This window comes from Tamandua tetradactyla, chromosome 12 (assembly GCF_023851605.1).
Source record: "Tamandua tetradactyla isolate mTamTet1 chromosome 12, mTamTet1.pri, whole genome shotgun sequence".
Lineage (NCBI taxonomy): Eukaryota > Metazoa > Chordata > Mammalia > Pilosa > Myrmecophagidae > Tamandua > Tamandua tetradactyla.
The window spans coordinates 80,468,917-80,489,947 of NC_135338.1; the positions used below are offsets into that span (position 1 = coordinate 80,468,917).

The 21,031-nt window shown below is 40.8% G+C and overlaps 1 protein-coding gene across 3 annotated transcripts in view; it reads left to right on the forward strand.

Moving 5' to 3' along the window:
• The window catches only part of OTUD7A (OTU deubiquitinase 7A), a 402,649-nt gene that overhangs the window by 212,856 nt on the left and 168,762 nt on the right, over positions 1-21,031 (forward strand). For all 3 annotated transcript variants that reach the window (XM_077123999.1, XM_077124000.1, XM_077124001.1), the window contains 2 exons: positions 3,532-3,625; positions 8,969-9,123. In XM_077123999.1, the coding sequence (XP_076980114.1) occupies positions 8,973-9,123 (151 nt within the window). In that variant the 5' untranslated portion in view covers positions 3,532-3,625; positions 8,969-8,972. The remainder of the gene's footprint in view (positions 1-3,531; positions 3,626-8,968; positions 9,124-21,031) is intronic.

Genomic DNA, 21,031 nt, shown 5'->3' on the forward strand with positions numbered 1-21,031 from the left:
GTGGCTCTAAACCAATTGACAAGCATCCTCATAAGAGAAAGGCAGAGAGAGGTTTGTGTCATAGAGAGGACCACCTGAAGGCAGAGGCAGAGACTAGAGTAGTCCAGCCACCAGGAGCCCCTAGAGCCTACCAGAGGTGGAAGAAGCCAGGAAGTTTCTCCTCTACAGGCTTCAGAGGGAGCGCTCCCTGCTGACATCTTAATTTCAGACTTCCAGTCTCCAGAACTGTGAAATAAACGTCTGTTGTTTATGGTCATTTGTTCTAGCAGCCACAAGAAATGAACACATGCACAATATTTACCTTGACTGCTGAGTTTTTGTACCCTCTTAAATTTTGCACCAGAGGTGAATGCCTCAGACTTCTCGCCCTGGTCCAGCCCTGCTGTGTGCTAAGCTCTGTGAAGCCTGGACAGTACATGGGAGAGTAAAGTAGGTTTGAAGCCCTCAGGAAACTGACCCTATGTTGGTTAGACATGCACATGTGAGGGCCAGATGTTGACTGGCCCCATTTGCTGCCCTGGGAACTCACTCATTCACAAGAAAGAAAGGTCTTTCTTGTCTCCAGAGCCCAGATCACCAGTCCTGCCCAATGTTTGGAGCCAATCCATCTTCACTCATGCTGTCTTGGCACCTTTCAGTCTCTGGTTATAACATCTGCTAACTAATATAATACCATCATGTTTTACTTAGGCTGCATTGAATCAGAAATTAATGAAAAATAGATCCTGATGCAATTTCTGTTTTCATCCAGCTACTCCTTTGTCCTGCAAATCAGCCCTCTCTAGCTAGACCAGTTTCTCCCCTCAACAGTCTCCCAAACGGAGCAGTTATCTCTCTCTCTGCATCTATCTCCCTTTACTAGCCTAAAGAAGTCTCAAGGAGTTCACAGTTCATCCTAAATCTCAGTCGCAGTTCCAAAAGCCTAAATAGAATAGTGCTTTAAGGCATCTTACTGATGCCTAAGTGATCAGTAAGAGCAGTGACCTTGGGTTTTGAGAAGAATGTAGTGTTTTAATTTCCTAGCTGTTAAAACTGATACTGTACAGTGGGCTGGCTTAACAGGAATTTACTGGCTCAGGGTTTCAGAGGCTAGAAGACTTGCTTCCTCCTTGGGATTGGTATCTTCTGGCTGGCAATCTCTTGGCTTCTTTGGCTTTTCCATCACATGACAATGCATTTGGCAGTGTCTTCTTTCTCTCAGTGGCCTGGGAGACCCTTGGACCATCAGGCACACCGTGAACATGGTGAAATGATGACATGAGATCTTCCCAGAGTTAACCCATGAAGCATGACCAGGGCTCACCCCCTGCCCCTCGGGCCTTTCAGGGAGCCCAGTTCAAACTCGAGAGGGACACAGGCCCAGGTATTGGAGTGGGTACCATGTCCTTCCTCCAGCCCATGGTGCCTGCTTTGGACACAGGCCTCCCACAAGGTCCCATACAAACAGGACCAGGGTCTGCATGAACAGCCATCCCCGGGCAGCTGGATTCCATCTTCCCAGAGTCCAGCCGTGCCTCAGGACAGTGCGTCCCATTCTCAACCCTGACGGCCCTGGGTACAGCTGCTACTTGTACTTCTAAACAGGTTTTTAAATGTGCTGGGAAAGGGCATGTGTATCGGTAGGAGATAGAGCCCATCCTGCCCGCCTGCCTAGCAGGGTGTATGCATAGAGAACTTCATGTCATAAAATTAAAGTTCCCGGAACAAGAAAAAAAAAAATCACTGCTAAGTGCCTTTGGAACCTAAAGATTTCTGGAACATTCAAACAGAGCTATATTTATCAACACAGCAGCTTCTGGCTACTTCCTGTGGCTTCTGCCTGTTGTCACAGATTGAATCACATCCCCCACAGAGACTTGTTCAATTCCTGGCCCGGTGCTGTGGATGTGAACCCATTTGGAGGGATCTTTGAAGATCCTATTAAGACGAGACCAAACTGAATCAGGGTTGGCCTTAATCCAACATGACTATAGTGCTTATAAACAGAGAAGATTTGGACACTGAAGTAGGAGTGAAGAGGAGACAGGAGGAGACAGTACCATATAATGGAAGCAGAAATTGAAGTTTGGATAGGTAGCAAGCCACTACCAGAACCTCACAGACTCCAGAGACAGCATGGCCCTGCTGACGCCTTGATTTTGGACTTCTAGCCTCCAAAACTGTGAGACAATAAATCCCTTTTGTTTGAGCCAAATAGTGGGGTTGTTTGTTATAGCAGTCCCAACAAGCTAAGACACCCATCTGTAACTCAGGCTCACTCCTAATCAATGAGCATGCCTCCCATCGTGTTCTAATGCTCTTTGCTGAAATGCAGTGGGACTAGCACAGGCAGTGAAAATACCTTCCCTGATGTATCTCCATTATCAAGTCTGATTATTCATTGAGTATTCTGAGTCAGCCACCTCCTGGCTCTAAAGCCCAAGCACCCGTCACAGCTCATTTGTTGGTTCAATAAAAGTTAATGTTTATTGAGCATGTACTATGTGCCAGTGCATTTTATGTGCTAACACCTTAAAATTGCATAGTGGCTATGAGGTAGACCATGATCTAATCCTACAGGTTAGGAAAGTGAGGCACAGAGAGGTAAACTAACAAGCCCCAGGTCACAGAGACACCTTGCAGTGCTGACATCTACTCCCAGTCTGCACTCCCTCTTCTAAGGCAAACTCACCTTGACAACACCACTTTCCCAAGGCAAGGTCTGAGTCCCTGAAAGATGTCCTATCCAAGGGCCATGCTGGCGAAGGGGTGGGGGGACACAGCGACCCTGCATCTCACATGCTCAGATTCAGGTCGGGCCACACGGGTGTTTTGACCCATAAAAGGAGGGTCATATGGTACAGCAGTGCAATTCGGAGGAGTGCTCAGAGCTGCAGGGTACAGATGGCAGAGGCAGCTAGGACCTGTGCTCCCCCTGACCCATCCCGTCCCACTCAGGGCCTTCCAGGACCCTTCCAGACATATCTTCATGATGCATCTGGTGGAGGCTTGCATTGATGTCTGAGTTAGGTTTAAGAAATCAGTCTTGGAGGGGTTTGGAATTGGCATAGTAGCTTCCTGCCACACGAATATTGATATTTGAATATAGCCTGCTCTTTAATGTCTGTCTGTATCAAGGACAGATGAGGAGGAGATGTGGGCATAAGTCTTCACTGGTAAAAATTTGTGAAGTTCACGTTCTGGTGAGCTGGTATTCCATAAGTATAAACATGGCTGAGATAGAGTGTATTTATATGCTGTTTGCTAGTAGGGCTGAAAACAACTTTGTTCTCTGAGAGTGGTACTCATTAAAATACAACGGATTGCTAAAACAAGTGGAGTCAAGACCATCTCCCATTTGTCAGAAGCCCACTGGGAGTGGACTGTGATGGCCAGCTGCTGAGCAAGTGCCTGCAGACCCCAACAAGGCAGTGGGCCTACCCAGGCAGTTGGCAACACCCCAGATGCAGCCTCAGGGGCCAAGAAGCAAAGCCTACAGCTCTGTCTGAGAATGAGAAAGTAACATGCTCTTGTTTTCTGTTTGTCTCCCAGGTGGAAGTGACGGAAGAAGGGAGTCTCCTGACTGAGGCTCCACCACGTGGAAAGGAGGAGAAGGCAATTTCCTAATTGGCACCCTTTACATCAGGTCAAATAATTTTCTTATTTTCTAACCACTCCAACTGAAAACTGCACCCTACTAGGAGATGAGCACAAGCTGATATGATGATCTTGATCTCTCTCTCATTCTCGCATGCCAGGGGAGAGTCTTCCCTCCATTCTTAGATGCATAAATGAGCTCAGAGAGGTTAACTTCCATGTCACTGCTGGTGAGTGGCAGCACTGGGGCTCTGAGTCAGCCACCTCCTAGCTTTAAAGCCCATTTGTCACAGAACATACCCCACTGGGCAAAGCCTATCCAAGGGGTTGTGGTAAAAGAAGGAGCAGAGAGCAGGTATACATCACGTGGAATTTAGTCATCCCACAGTGCCATTTTTAATAATGGAACTGGTTTCTTAAATTGGACTGAGGAACGTGCAAGCAGAAGTCAGCTTCAGACCTGTGTGAGTACCCAAGCAGACCTCCTATCTTGTCCAGTTACTCCCAGGGAGTAAAATGTCCAGTTCAGTCAGTCCCTTGAGGCTTTCACCCAACATAAAGCTTCTAGCCTTCCCCACCTCCTAGGGCTTGGGGACCTGCCTTGAGGGGAGTCCAGAATGGCTTCTTCTCCATTTCTTTGAACCAGCTCCTCCCCAGGGGTTGGCTTGTCAGCTTGTTGTGGGCTTTTCATGTATGGTAGAAGTGGGGAGAGGCTGAGGCATGGGAGGTCCTGCCTGGTAGATGTTTTGCTTGTCCTGTGGCTCTACTTCTGATTGTAGCAGGTTCCAGGTGCTGCCTGTATCTCCCCTGGGTGCTTCTGTGGGTCTAAGGCAACCTGCCCGTCACTAGACTCCTTACCTCAGTTCTCTTGATGTGGGTGGTACCTCCACTGCCTGGCCGCCACATTGCTCCTGCAGGCAGGCTCTCCTGGCTGAGGGATCTCTGCCCCATCCCAGAAGCCCTCTCATGCAGGGTCTTTTGGAGAAGGGCTCCCATCCACTGCAGCCCCATGAGGCCAATTGAAAACAGGCGTAAGTGCCCCACTACTGGTGTGATGTTGTCCCTCTGCCAAGACAACCCTCTGTCCTCTGTTGCCCCAGGCCCCTCTGCATCACCTTTTTATTCCTAAAGTCAGCTCTGTGACTAAGGGCTATTTCTACAAGTCAAACCCTTCCTGAGGAAATACCAACTTGTCACCACTGAGGTTTTGCAGCAAAATGGGCCTCACATTGTGAAGACAGTTCCAGAAAATTCATTTCAAAATATTCTGAGTATTAGAGGGATTCTTGGAAGATGATTTTAGCTGCTCCTATAAACCACTTTGAAATGAACAACACTGATTTGGAGACAGATGATTTCTGCCCAAGTTTGTCATGCTATGCTGCAAGATGGGTGACATGACTTTAGGGCCACACCACAAGTGGGAAACCCTGAACTTTTATGATCTACACTGAATTATTTCTCTCCCTGGTCATTTTCAGAAATCTTTCTTGATAAATTTTAACTCTACATGGATATAAAGAAAATGTAACATGACCATACAGAAGGTGTTCTGGTTTGCTAGCTGCCGGAATGCAACACACCAGAGACGGATTGGCTTTTAATAAAAGGGGATTTATTTTGTTGGTTCTTCAGAGGAAAGGCAGCTAACTTTCCACTGAGGTTCTTTCTTACGTGGAAGGCACAGGATGGTCTCTGCTGGTCTTCTCTCCAGGCCCCTGGGTTCCAACAACTTTCCCCGGGGTGATTTCTTTCTCCATCTCCAAGGGCCCGGGCTGAGCTGCAAGTGCTGAGATGAGGAATGCCAAGCTGCTAGGCTGTGCTACATTGCGTTCTCTCATTTAAGCACCAGCCAATTAAGTCAAACGTCACTCATTGCAGCAGACACGCCTCCTAGCCGACTGCAGATGTAATTAGCAATAGATGAGATTCACGTACCATTGGTTTGTGTCTGCAGCAACAGAAATAGGTATGTTCACCTGGCCAAGTTGACAACTGAATCTAACTAACACAGAAGGGAATGGAGAAAAAGTTGCTGACCTAAGTAACTTTGGAAAACTGTTTGGGTTGGAAACTGTAAGGCTAAAAACAAAAGGAATTTACACAAACATTGTACTCTACTTGCCAAATTTGTACTTTACAAGATTATGGGTTGAGAATTCTGAAACCATTTATATGCTAGCGTTGAAGAAAAAAAAATTAGTATACTATAGATAATGACAGCCAGCTCTCACAGTGTTGAAAAAGGAAATTACAAATAAGTAAATGTCAAAGACTAGAATGAACCTGGTGGTGCTGGGTTGGAATTGGAAATATCAATATGGAAAATGTTTCAGGTATCTATAGCCAGATAAATAGAGAGGGTTAGCATATATGCATGTATTTCCTAGCTATCTGCTGAGACCCAAGAATTAATGACATCTCACTAACAATGAACTCTTCTAGCACATATATCTTGGTTTCTAAATGCCAATAAAGGGAGCCCCCCTCTTTCCAGCTACCAACAGCTTTTTAATTCAGGAACTCAGCACACATGTGAGGCATGCAATTAGGTGAATGAAACGAGGACAGTATGCTGAATGAAATAGACCAGAAATGAAAAGACAACTATTATTATGCCTCATGAATATGGACTAACTATAATCTGCACATAATAATTAATCCATATTCGTGAGGCATAATATATTTGAATATATATTTTATTTGAATATGAGAGCATAGGTTATCGGGTGAAGGCCTATTGTAAAGAGTCCTAGATTGTAAACTCTTACATCAGTCACATCTGTTCCAGAGTTGTAACTGTTATTTCTAAATTCTGAGATGCTGAGCAAATTGTGCATAACCTGGTCATTCCATGGAACTTTGGGTTTTTGTGTGACACCTGAGACACAGATCTAGAGTTCTCTAGTTGTGAAAGTCAGCCTTACTCCATACAGCAACTGTTAAAAACACTAAAAAAGTGATCAGACTTCAAATAGAGTTATGAATAAGGCTGATCTGGGTAGGACTAAGATCAATCAGACTAAAGGATAAAGGATAATATTGACTGCATTTTAAAACTTGAACTTCTATGTGATACCAAAAGAAGAGATGCTCACTTGGTGCAAAATTTATATTTTCCATAACACACTATCTTATCTAACATATATGATTAGCTTATTAGAACACCATAATTACATGAAGACTTGAATAGGGAGTGAGAACACCATAATTGCATGAAGACTTGAATAGGGAGTGAGATGTATAGGTTGGTGTGATACTCCGATATATCCCAGAGTAATCTTGGAAGAAGATTAAAAAAAAAAAAAAGTATTTGCAAAGTCCCCTTGAGGGACTAAGGGAAAAGGTGAAAATATTAAACTTCGCTACCTGGGGAAGACTTGATATTTTTGCAAACATTGGGGGCTGCCTTTTAGATGGGCCAGATCCTTGATCTCGGGGATTGCCCTTATGAGACTTATTCCTGCAAAGGAGAAGCTAAGCCTATTTATGACTATGCCTAAGAATCACCCCCAGAGAACCGCTTTTGTTGCTTGGATGTGGCCTCTCTCTCTTAGCCAACTCTGCAGGTGAGCTCACTGCCGTCTCCACTGGGACGTGATTCCCAGGAGTGTTAACCTCCCTGGCAATGTAGGATTGAGGAAAACTTCTTAACCAAAAGGGAGGAAAAAGAAATTAAACAACAACAAAAAAATGTTTCAGTGACTGAGAGATTTCAAATAGAGTTGAGAGGTCATTCTGAAGGTTATTCTTATGTATTATATAGATATCCCTTCTCGGGTTTTGATTCATTGGAGTAATCAGAAGGAAATACCTGAAACAGTTGAACTGTAATCCAGTAGTTTTATTGTTGAAGATGATTGAATAACTATAGAGCTTTTAAGATGTGACAATGTGATTGTGAAAATCTTGTGATTGACACTCCATTTATCCAGTGCATAGAAAAAAACATAAATAAGTGAATAAATAATAGGGGGGTATGGGATGTTTTGGGTATTCTTTTATACTTTTATTCTTATTTTTATTTTTTTGAGTAATGAAAATGTTCAAAAATCGATTGTGATGATGAATGCACAGCTATTTGATGATACTGTGAACCACTGATTGTAAAAATCGGATGATTTTATGGTATGTGAATAAAATTTAAAAACAAAAACTTAGCCTACATATAAATTTCTAAATCAAGTTTACTGTTGAATAAAGAGATGAATGATATGACAAGGGAAAGCACCTACCTTTCTCATCTGTCATTGTGCAGGAAAGTGTGTTATTGCTAAGACATTCTTATCAGACTCCTTTAAAATTCTTGGTTTAATTATTATTTTCTAGTATAAAAACTTGTATCATCTATGCTGGGGTCAGCAAACCATTTATGTCAAGGGCCAGATAGGTAATATCTGCAACTTTGTGGCTTCCCAGACCATAGAGTCTCTGATGCAATCACTCAACTCTTCCATGTGCAAAAGCCGCCACAGACAATATGCAAATAAGTGAGTGTGACTGTGTTCCAATAAAACTTGATTCACAAAGACAGGTGAGATAGGCTGGATTTGGCCCACAAGCCATAGTTTGCCAACTCCTTATCTATATAAATGTGAAGGTGGGTGCACTTGCATTATACCAAACGTCATTCTGTATCCATCTGTGGCTCCAGAACCATTTCACTAGTGTGTACTACTCTTTCCTACAGATGGATGTGATGGTTGTTTTTCCCCAGTGATTGGGTGGTACAGTCAGCTTGTGGTCCAGCTGCTGAACATCCATTGTACTCCCTGACTGGGATTAGTTTGTCTAGGAAATCTGACTTCTTTATGACTCTTGTTGCATTGTTACTGGAGATATGGCGACTTCTAGAAAGATGGTAGATAGCTCAGTGATTCTTTGGTGGGTCTGATGTTTTAATCCAGTTAACCTGAAATCTTCCCTAAACTTCAAGTGAGGGGTGAGCACTGGGGAGGGGTAGGGTGGGAGGACTCGTGGATAAAGGTGTCATTGGGATACAGCAGGTAGCACAATGACATTGTGGGAGTGTCATACTATATTACTTATGACTCCTGTGTAATGTCAAGGATGATTATAAATCTAATGATGCCAGATTAATCTCTCTGAGCATCCTGAGGTATTTTATTTTTAGAATCATCTAGTCTGTGTTTTTTTCAGTCGGTTTGCAACTGGAATGGGCAGGTTGTAAGGTGATGACCCTTGCTCTTATGGGGCATGTATAAAGGGATGACATTTTGGTTTGACTTTTATTATTCAACATCTTGCATGAAGAATGAGGCCATTTTCCCAAAACTGCAGAATAGCAGGGGAGGATGGTTCTTTCTTCCTGTTGAGTCTCTGTGTGCGTCCTGACTCATGTTTCCATTTCCATCCCATTCTTTTCCTCCAGATGGATGGTTTCTAGTCTGCTTCCCAACCCCACCTCGGCCGAGTGTTGGGCGGCCCTTCTACATGATCCTATGACTCTTGATATGGATGCAGTCCTGTCAGACTTTGTTCGGTCCACAGGGGCAGAACCTGGTCTGGCCAGAGACCTGCTGGAAGGTAAGTCTACCTCCTTGTCCCACCACACCACCCTTTTAGATATAAATACCGTTTATGAACCTGTGATGAAAGGAATGAGGAGATTTTCTTTACCTGGAAACAGTGGTTAGCATCTTGTATACATGGACAATTAAGTAAAAGATACTGACTGAAGGCTTTACTTTGTGTTAAGTAGATATTGAGTCAAAATGTATCAATAAGTATTTTTTAAGGAAAATATATTCAGCAGAAATTCTAGAACATTCAAGAAAATGATTTTTTGGAGTCTTTGGCTTCTTTGCTCTGTTTTAGCTGAGATAAAAATATTTAGGCCAAATGTTGTATTGAACCAACCAAGCTAAAGTAGTTGGGACTAATTCACAAACAAGAAGGCAAAATTCATCCTTAAGTGTTTCAGAGGAAATATCATTTGCCACATGAAAACAAGTGTGCTTAGTTGACATGTATGATGTTTTTAGCTATTTATTCAGCCATAATCATAAGGGACTAAAAATTATGTCTGTCTCTAAAATGGATTTACTTTGTGTATTTTTGAAGGCTGCTTTTTTTTTTTTTTCTTTTAGTGAAGGGAGAGAGGAGAGGAAAAGAGTGTGTTACGGTTTCTCTGGGCAGTCGAATGTGTGACAAAAGAGAATTTTTAAGTGATTATTCTTTGCTTGAAACATATAAACTGCTATTTATGGAATTAGCAAATATGTGGTCAAGGATTAAGTCACACAAACTTCTTAATCCACTTAGAGAAAATATTAATTATTGTCCACTTGTATAAACAGAGGTAACCATTCAATCATACTGAAAATTAAGAATCATCTATTGAGGAAATGGCAGTGCCAAGAACATAGCTTTTTAAATTCCCTGAACTTCCCAGAACTTCAAACAAATTCTGGGTTTAGCATAAAATAAACTTAGAGAATTTATGAGATGTATGTGAATCAGAGTGTGATTCTCGCTTCCTGCTCGTGTCTCTCTGGTGGTACCCACTGACTTTGCTAAATTGATGAATGGCATTGTGGAGAGGTAGCGTTGGAATGAGGTCTGCATTCAGAGCTGGGTTCAAGTCCCAACTCAGCCATTTCCTGTATGAGACATTGGGAAAATTATTTTGCTTCCCTGGACCATGGTTTTTCTATAAATTGAGCACAACCCACCTTACAGGGTGATCATGAGTATTAGAACTGTGTATGTAAAATGCCTCGTGAAGTGACCAGCTTGGAACAGAAGTTCTGAAAATAGAGGACAAAGATTTTGTCATTGCTGTTGTTGTACTGTTATCTTAGTACTTTTTATCTTAGTGTTGTTAGTACCAAGATACCCTTAAACAGGAAACAGGTATTTGTCATCTCTTTTCTTTTTCTTTAATTTTGTTTTTAAACATACAGAGAAATTGACTTTTTGTGAACAATTCTATGAATTTTAAGACACATATGAATTCATGTTCTTATGACCACGATCAGGATACACTACCATTTTATCCACCTCCCTCCAGCTGTCCTTGATGTCATGCCTCCCCCCAAGCCCTGGTCTGGCCATCACTGCTCTGTTTGCTAGTACTTTACTTTTGTCTTGCTTCAACAATGTCATATAAATGGAATCATACAGAACCTCATTTTTGCAAGTAGCTTCTTTCCCTCAGCATAATTATTTTGAGGTTCATCCAAGTTGTTTCTTGCAGTTTATTCCTTTTTATTGCTGAGTTCTATTATATTCTATGTATGTGCCATGGCTTCTTTATCCATTCACCCTTGCAAGATTATTTCAGCTGTTTCCAGTTTGGGAAAATTATGAATAAGGATGCTGTAAGCATTTGAGTACAGGTTTTTGTGTGAACATAAGTTTCCTTATCTCTGGAATCAGTCTGTAAGGGTGGGACTGCTGGGTCATATGCCAAGTATGCTTAACTTCATAAGAAACTGTCAAACTGTTTTCTAGAGTGCTGTACCTTTTTGCATCTCCCATCAGCAATGTATGAGAGTTCCAGTTGCTCCATATCCTCACCGAAACTTGTTTATTTCTTTTCTTACTTTCCTTTTTTCAGCCATTCTAATAGGCATAGAATGGTGTTACATCATGGTTTTCAGTGTTGTTTCACTTTATAATGCCCAAAGATAGTGAAAAGTTTTTTCTTGCCAGCTGTCTATTCTCTTTGGTGAAATGTGTTTTCAAGTCTTTTGCCTATTTTTAGGTTGGACTGTTTTATATCTTATAGTTCAGTTCTTCATATAATATGAATAAAAGTCCTTTGTCATTCTATGATTTGCAAATATTTTCTTCCAGTTTATGCTTGACTTTTCTCTTACCAGCGCCTTTCATGGAACAAAAGTTTTTTATGTTGGTAAAGTTATAATTTCATGTTTTAGTTTTTCATCCATGACCCCATTAGGAATTGATTTTTGAATAAGGTGTGAAATTTAGGCCGCGTTTCAATTTTATGCATATGATGTCAAATTGTTTCAGCACCATTTGTTAAAATGACTTTTCTTCCTCCATTGACCTGCCTGCCATTGCACTTTTGTCAGAAACCAACTGAGCATATTTGTAGAAATCTATTTCTTGATTCTGATCTGGTCGATTACTCAATATGTCTGTTCCTTTGCCAATATTATACATCTTGATTACTGCAGTTTTGCAGTGAGTCTTTAAATCAGGCAATGTGATTCTTCCAACTTTAATCTTCTATTGCAAGAATATTTCAGCTACTCTTTTCCTTTGTCTTTCCATATAAATTTTGGGATCAGTGTATCTCTGTCTATGAAATATCCTGCTGTGATTCTGATTGGAATGCCATTAATTCTGTAAATCAATTCTATCCATGATGGATCCATCTTCCAATCCATCATGTCAGTATAGCCTTCTTTAAATTTTTTTATCCACACTGTAATTTTTAGCATAAAGCTCCTACATGTTTTGTTAGATTTATAACTAAGGTTTTTTTTGAGCTATTGTAAATGGTATTGTCTTTTTATAATTTCAGTTTCCAGTGGTTCATTCCAATTGTTCATACAGAAATATGATGGATTTTTGTGTGTTCACTTTGTATACTGCAATCTTGCTAAACTCATTAATTGTTCTATGAGGTGTGTATGGTTGTGTACACATGTGTGTGTAGACCTTGGAATTTTCTACATATGTTGTCTCAGAATAGGGCAGTTTTACTTCTTTTCCAATCTGTATGCCTTTTGTTTTTCTTACCCTATTGCAATGATTAGGACTTCCAGTAAAAAAAAAAAAGAGGAAAATGTAGGCTTGTTTTTGATTTTATGGAGGGAAGCATTCATTCTTTCACCATTAACTATAACGTTAGCTATAGGTTTTTGTAGACACCCTTTGTCAGGTTGAAGAAATTCCCTTCTCTTCCTACTTTGCTGAGGGTTTTATCATAAAGAGATGTCAGAATTTTGTCAGTTTTGTCAAACTGATATGATCATATAGTTTTTCCTCTCTAAATTGTTATATAGAATCAGAGTTTTCATTATTTCTTTAAATGTTTTTTCTGCTCATAATTTTGTCCTCTCCTTCTGAAACTTAAATGATATGAAATTAGACCTTAGTCTATGAGATTATTTTTATTTCCTTTTCAATATTTTTCCTGTCTATTATTCAAATTAAATAGTTTCTGTTGATTTATATACAAATTTACTGGCTCTTTCTTCTATCAAATCCATATATTATTGAGCCCAACCCCAGTGAGGTTTTTTTTTTATTTTTTATTTCTAACATTTCTACTTGGTTCTTTTTTATATTTTCTATTTCTTTGTTGCGACTTTCTGTCTTCCATATTTTTCAAGATTGTTCTCCCTTATTGTACAACATAACAATTGCCTTAAAGTCTTTGTCATACAATTACAATAGTTGTTTCATTCTACCATTGTTACTGAGATTTTCCTGGGGTTTTTTGTTTGTTTGTTTACTGAGTAATTTTGGATTGTATCCTAAACATTTGTAATATTGTGTTCTGACTCTCTGATTCCTGTTTAAATCTTTCAGCAAATGTTATTATTTTTGTTTTAGAAGAAAATTGCTCCAATTGGGCTCAGTTCACAAGTTCCAAGTTCCACAAGAATTCTGTGGTTGTGGTTCTAATGTAAGAAAGCCTTTGAGAAGTGCTATTTGGATCTGTCTCGGATGTGGCTTGTCTGAGACTCAGGCAGTGATTACCAAAATCACGTATTTCAATATTCAAAGTCTGTGTAATCTATTTAGGGTCAGAGTCATACATGTGCAGCCGAGGGGTAAAACAAGTGTTCAAAAACAGCTTTAAAAGGCTGCTTTCCCAAACTCCTCCCTCACTGTAATCTCCTCAATACTTTCCTGTTCCCTAGGGCTCACTTTTCCAGTCCTCCAGCCCACAACTTGGAGCTTTATTTAAGCCACGCTGCAGCACGCTTTCGTTGGCTGTGTCCGTGTCAGAGCTAAGCAGTCAAAAACCCAAAAGAGAAAAAAAGAGCAGTGGGGCCTCACCCCACCCTCTTGGGTCAACAGCTCCTCCTATTGAAGAGAAAATTCCCCTAGCTCAAAGTTTTAATCTCCTCCCCGCCCCCTTTGCCCCTGCTGTTGCCACCACAGAATTTCTCCGGGGTCTTGGGTGGAAGGGAACTGAAAACAAATTTTAAAAGAAAAGAGGAAAAGATAAATGAGGGATATCCACACTCTATCTGAACATTAGGAGACCCTTATCTTACTTTCTGAGCCAGAGCTAGAGAGCTTCTTGTGGACCAAAGGCCCTCTTCTGGGTATGAGGCAGCATTAGGTTGGTATCTGGGAAGTCTATAGGAAAGAAGTGACAACTCACCACTAGTCCTGGTATTTTGAACATGCTCTTCCTCCCCAATGTGCCTGCTAACATATATCTTCTGAGCCCTCAACTATCTTCTCCATGCGTTCTGTCCAAGTGTCATAGCTGCATTTAGTAGGAGAGAAAGGGTGAAATATGCTTCTTCTGTCTTACTCCGGGATGGAAATTTCCCTCTTCCCTTACAAGTGAGAAGACTATGATTACATATGTATGGTACGTTCTTTGAGTCATTCAGGTTATTTGGATCAAGATTTGTTTTTTAAAATCCAGTGTTTCAAAGACTGAAATATTGTCATTGTGACATCTTAGGTGTTACTGAGGCCTGTGCTAGGGGGATATAAAAAATATAGAAATTTAGGGGAAAAGATGCCTAAAGAATAAAAACAAGACAAAAAAAACTGCAATGATACTACCACTGATGAAAATTGGGTGAAAATTATCTGGGACCTCTGTGATTTCTGTACCTTTTTGTGCATCTATAATTATTTTGAAATAGCTTTTAAAAGCAGTAAGGGGGATACTGTACAGCAGAAAAGGCCAGTGGGCAGAAAGAGTACTATAGTTAATAAAGACACCAGCAAAAGAGGCAGAATTAAGGGTGCAACAAAGAGAACTTAAAAATATGTCTTTGCCTGGCCTCCTGCTTCCAACACACCTGTCCTTCGCATGTCAGTAAAATGGTCCATCTGAAGCAAAGATCAGGCCATTTGACTGCATTTCTCCCAAGCCTTTGATGTTGTGCATTACCTGCAGATTAAGTCTAAATTCCTTTGTGTAGACTCAAGTCCCTTCAATACCTGGTTCCATGCTGTCTGATCTACCTCTTCTCCACGGCATTCCTTTCTCATGCCATGCACCTCAGTGCCTTTCCTTATGCACACATTGTCTCACTGTTGAAATTCTACTCCTCCTCCAAGTTGGACCATAAGCTCCACAGCAGCAGGGGCCTTGGCAGTTTTTGCTCACTGTGGATCTCCAACAACTGACACGTGGAGGTCCCTCAGTGGAATACCAAGAGCCCACTGTGAACCAGGCATTGGTCTAGGTGATGGGGTCACATAGTGAGCAACCAGACAAATCCTCACCTGCAGGGGGACAAACAATAAACACTATTGCCTTAGTTTTCCTGCGTTGCTGTCTCAAATACCACACAGTAGGTTGACTTAAACAGCATATACTTATTGTCTCATGGTTTCAGAGGCCAGAAATCCAAATCAAGGCATTTAGCTAGAAAGCTTTCTTTGTCCCCAACTTGGTAGCATTCTACTTGACTGGTAATCCTTGGTTTCCTTGACTTTCCCATCACATGGCTATGCCCTCTCCTGTCTCATCTGATTTCCATCACCTTTCAGCATCTGACTCCTCCCCATGGCTTCCTCTCTCCGTCTGAATTTCTTCTTATTTTTAAAACCTTCATTAATCTGGATTAAAGTCCAACTTCATTTAGTTGGGCCACATTTTAACTAAAATAATATGCTCAAGGGATTCTATTTATAATGGGTTTACACCCACAGGGATGCAGATCAAAACCAAGAACACATATAAAATTGGGGTACATAATTCGGTCCTCCACCAACCTAAAGAAGTAAATTATGTAGTGTGAAAGCAGGAGTTAAGTGCTTTAGAGAAAGCAAAATCAAGAGGGAGGAGGTAGGGGTATAGGTGTGGGTGCCATTTAAATTGGGGTTGTCAGGGAAGGCCTCCTAAGAAAGGGGGCCTTCCCTGACAAGGGAAGTACTAAGAAAATGAGATCTTAGCAAACATTTGCGGGTACACACTGAGCCATGTGTATATCTGGAGGAAGAAGTTTCTAGGAAAAGTAGGAATTCATGGGCCATTCCTTGCCATCTCCTCAGAGCTTCGTGAATCTCTTTTGTGAAATATATTTCGTTGTACCTTATTTTATAATTAATCATATGCTTCTTTTCCTCATTAAATTAAAAACACTTAACAGTAACAACAATAATATTGACAATAGCAGTATTTAGCATTTATTGTGCATTATTATATGTTGGTCATTAGCTTCTTTAAATGTGATGTCTCATTTAGTCCACAATGAATGAGCCAAGAAAGTGTTAGATCTCCCATTTGATAAACAACAGAACCAAGGTTGCAAAAATGCTGCTCTCACCCAGCAAGAACACAGCAGAATCATTTGAACCTCCTCATGTCACTAAATTCCGGGTGACAATGCCATGTCACCTACAACTTGTCATTGTACCCACCATCCTTCCAAAGCTTCACAATGCTTTGTGTCTATGCAGTATGCAATCAAAAGAGGTTTAAGTGATCAATGAAGGAATATTTCAGTAATCCATCTTATGATGTGACTAATTAAATTTCACATTCAAATAAAATACATTCAAAACTATTCAAAAATAGAACTAATAGCTAGCATTCATGTGCCTGACACTTTCCTGGTCACTTTGTTCCTAAAACTTAATTAAGAAGATTTTTGAGAGGGAGGCCAAACAGATAAGTTGTTTATAAAGTGTCAGTTCCCTACCTAAAGAAAAAATGATTCTTACAATTTTCATAACTTTCTATTTTAGGCCTTGCAGCTCTGCCAAGAGAGTCATTCAATGTACCCATGCCTCACTTACGCTGTTATCTATACCAAAATACTCATGAATACAGCAGCCAGATTTCATGTAGGAAAAACGTCAACTGGAAATTAACATCTCAGATGTCTCTAGTATAATTTTTTAGAATCTTGCTCTGTAGAATTTGCAAAATTAAGAAACATTAATTAATTAAATTGAATTGTATTTCCAAATAAATATAGGGAATTTGTACACATACTTTAAGATGCATATGTATCTTAACAGTCAAGGTGATGATTCAAAAACCAAAATTCTTCGAGTCGTTTATAAGAAAATATTACCCCTCCTTACCAATCCTGGGCCCCTTGGGTTTGAAGTACATGGGGTTTGAAATATGCATATGGTGTGCTTTCTTGGTCCAGCTCACACAGAGAGGCAAATCCCAATTACCTGTCAGTCATAGTGGCAGGTATCCCATTAGCATTTACATTTGGCCTTTGAAAATGTTCCCATGATTTGGGCAGAGCAGCTGCTGACTGAGATAATTGGAATAATGTTCCAGAAAATGTGTCCAGAAATGGGGAAGGGGTTGGTGGCAACTAAAGGGAAGTGTGGGTTTCCTAAAAATCTCATGTTGGCCTAACAGCAGGTCATGGGATCCATCTATAATCAAATCCGCAGAGCTTCCTGTGGTGCTGTTAACACAATGGGCCAGACAAAATCAGAAATGATGAAACAGAGGTCAGAGAAGCCTCAAGAGGTCAGGACACGTGCCCTGGAGACAGTCCACTGTTTCGGTTTGCTAAATGTGATGAAATGCAATATACCAGAAATGGGTTGACTTTTACAATGGGGATTTATTAGCTTACAGATTTACAGTTCTAAGGCTGTGAAAATGTCTCAATTAAGGTATCAACAGGATGATACCTTCTCTGAAGACAGGCTGCTGGCATCTGGGACTCCTCTGACACATGGGAAGGCACATGGCCAGTATGTGCTGGTTCTTCTTTCCTGGTTTCATTACTTCCAGCTTCAGACTTCAGTGGTTTCCTTTCAGCTTCTCTGCAGCTTTTTCTATGAACTTCTTGGCTTCATGTCTCATAAAGGACTCCAGTAAAAGGATTAAGACCCACCTTGGGGCAACTCCTCAATTGATATAACCTAATCAAAAGGTCACTACCCAGCATGGGTCTACACCACAGGAATGGAATAAAAGGACATGGCCTTTTCTGGAGTACAAAACAGCTTCAAACAACCACACCCACCAATGCCATCATTGCTCCAAGAGACTTTAGTTCACATGTTACACTACCTTAAACACCCAGGAAACTGAGGTGGCACCAGAAGGCTCATTCTTTTAATGAAAATGAAAAATAAAAGTATCACAAGGCCAGATATATCACATGGATGTAACCAGAAAGTTTTTTCTCTGCAGTCAAGTGGAATCCCATTTGGAGAACATGCCATTTGATTTACCAGGAGAATTCACTTTTTGAAGCTTACATGATTTAGAAGCTCCCATGGGCAAGTTCCACATCCATATGGGGGAATGAGAAAGTAGCCTAATGCCCATGAGTTAGAAGAATGGAAGGTCTGATGACCTCTCCAGGGTTAGGATTATTCTGTCAGTGGATCTAGAAATACTGTAACTCAAAGCCCTAGCTGCACCTCTTACTGACCTTTCCCAACCAGGGACAAGCTTTGCCATTAGAATAGACATATTTGAAATGAAATGGGGGGAAAAAACTATGTTCAGGATCAGACTTTCAAGAAATTTCCTCTGGCCTAGCTCCGTTGAACTGGACACATCTCTCTTTAGCTAGATGAGTGTATTTAAATACTCTTTAAAGCAGACTGGGACTCTTGAGGGTGATTTGTGGTGAGTTTCTTTTCCTCATTCAGATCAATTAAGATCGTATTTCCCTCATTTTTTCTTCCATTGTGGCAAGTTGTAACCCCAGGTACTATCACTGGTCTATTTTATTGACTTTATTCAAAGTCTTTCCTATTTTGGTGCTTGCAATTAAATTCTTCCTCTATGCAAAGCCAACCACATCACAGAGTCATTCTTGGTGTTTCTACCTGGGTGAAACTCTCCCCACTGCTTCAAGCTCCCCCACCATTTATATTCTTGCACTTTGCTTCACTGACAGGTACCTTCATCTAGAGTTCCTTGAGGGCAAGGAATTGTGTGTCATTCATAACCTGCAGCCTGATGTGTGACCTGCCCCCTTCTCTGTCACTTAGTAAAATGGACTCAACAAAATTGAGTTGAAGAGGAAAGAATCAGAAGAATGACCCTGGAGGAAAAACTTCTGATATTGTGGCTCAAATTTGGAATCACATATGATCAAACATTTTTTTAAGATGAAAGTCATAAGCTAGCTATGAGAGCTATGAAAAATAAAAGCAGTTGAAGTATTACTTTTAATTAGGCAAGAAGGGAGGATGAACTCTCACTTAGAAAAATAAAAAATAAAAAACCAAATAAAAAAATTTTAAATAATGCTCATTTAAGCAGAAATCTTCATATTCAGTCTGCAAAAATGTACTCAGCTTCTCTGAGCTGGATGTTGGAGATCAAGGTATGGGGGGAAAAGGCCATGCCCTCAAGTATAAAGGTTTACTAGGAGCAGCCCACCAGCCAGCCACTACTGCTGGTTTGATAACTGTCAGAATGAGGGTTCAGAGTACTTGGAACCTAGGAGAACCCAGGGCTGCATGGGAGGGTCAGAGACAACTTGACATAGGAAACAGACTTTGAGCTGAGGCTCAGAAATAGAACAGGAATTTAGCAGGCAGAAGGGGTGCCATGTGTGTGTACAAGGCAGGGGGTATTGCATTTTCCAGGCAGAGAGAGCAGCACTTGGAGAGTGCTGGAGGTATGGAGACATGGAAAGCAGAAAGAGTGAAGGAGATCAGAATTGCTGGAGCACAGACTATGACTGGATGAGAAATGGGAGATGAGAAGAGGCTGCATGGATGGATGAATTTCAGAGAACCTGGTTTTCAGTGCAGAGAAGTGACCTTTTAAGCAATGAAAGGCATAGAAGAGTTTTAAGCAGAGAATCACAGGATTGAATTTGTGTGGCGAAAATTCAGTTTGAGAACTTTTGAGGCTGTAAATTTGAGAGTGAGAACAGCAAATGGGTTGTATCTCATGCCTGAATCCTAATTGCTTGGGTGGCTTCCTGGAATGCTGTGCCTAGCAAGACCATAAGCAACATCAGGATGAGTGGGAGAAGACATTATGAATTACCCACATTCCTCATGGCAGCAAATGGTAGCTACAAAACTCAGGTCTAAGGCCAGGAAACCAGGGAGGAGGTTTCTGCCACCTTCCAAGGGATGATGGGAAAATGCCATGAAGTGCCATCTGTATCTGCACCATTGGGTAAGCAAGTTATGGGACCAGTCTCCAAGTGAACTGGTTTCTTTAAACTCTACCACAGCAGAACACACTCTGTTTATACCAGTCTCAGACTGTCTCTGGTTGCCTCTGAGGCATCATTCAAGGACAGGATTATTGGAGTGACCAGTGCTATTAGTAAGGGCCCACTTGATCTTCTGAGCTCCACTGATGGAGAGCTTCTGCTCACAGTGGCCTATAGCCTCAGAACAGAGTGGAAGAATGGGATGTTCCCTCAATCGTTCATTCACTTACTCTTCCAGAATTACTTCTTTGTTCCCACTAGGCGTTCAGCCCTCTTCTGAGTCTAGTAACATAAGGAAGAACAAAAATATAGTCTCCACTCTCAAAGAGCACATAGCCTTCTTACGAACAGCCAACTAATACACAGTAAGATTCATGTTATGACAGAAACATCGATCTGGTTAACAAGTCCCTGCATTCAGTTCTGCACCAACTTTTTATTAAGCACCTACCATGGGCTAGGTACTAGATGTACAATGGTGAGCAAAAAAAATGGACCTGCTTTCATGAAATTTTTACAGCCCAGGGGGGGAAATGGGGAAATGAAGCAATTTATTTAAAAAACCCACAGAATTAAATGAATATAGTGGACATGGATCTCAATTACCATATCAGATCTAAGAGAAATACAGAAATGCTCATTTTTAAATTTTTTAATCAACTTAATTTTGACTTTAATATTAAGGGTGGCGGGAATTTCAAGCTCAACTATACCCCACCAGAACTGTGTTTTAAGGTCCTTGGATTTTCATGACGCCAAGAATTAGGGAAAGCCCTCTTGACTTCTGGGCTTCAGTTCCACTCATTCTTCTGAGACACCCTTTATGCCATCGCTCTACGCTCCTCGGGTCTGGAAGCTCCCCTTGGAGTTCTGGGTTGGCAGGATGATGATATCAGACTTGTAACGGAGTACTTCACAGCTACAAAAGGAAATGAATATTACTGATACATGCTACTTTGAAATAATAGCCAGAATATATATTTTAATAACGAGGCATGGAAACCATGGAGAAAAGTATTTATAGTTTACTGTCCATTTATCTAAGAAATGATAGAGGGTATAAATATACATAAGCATTTGCTTATTAAAAATGGAAGAATAAACCATGAAATTTTAAAAAATGGTTATAGAGGATTGGA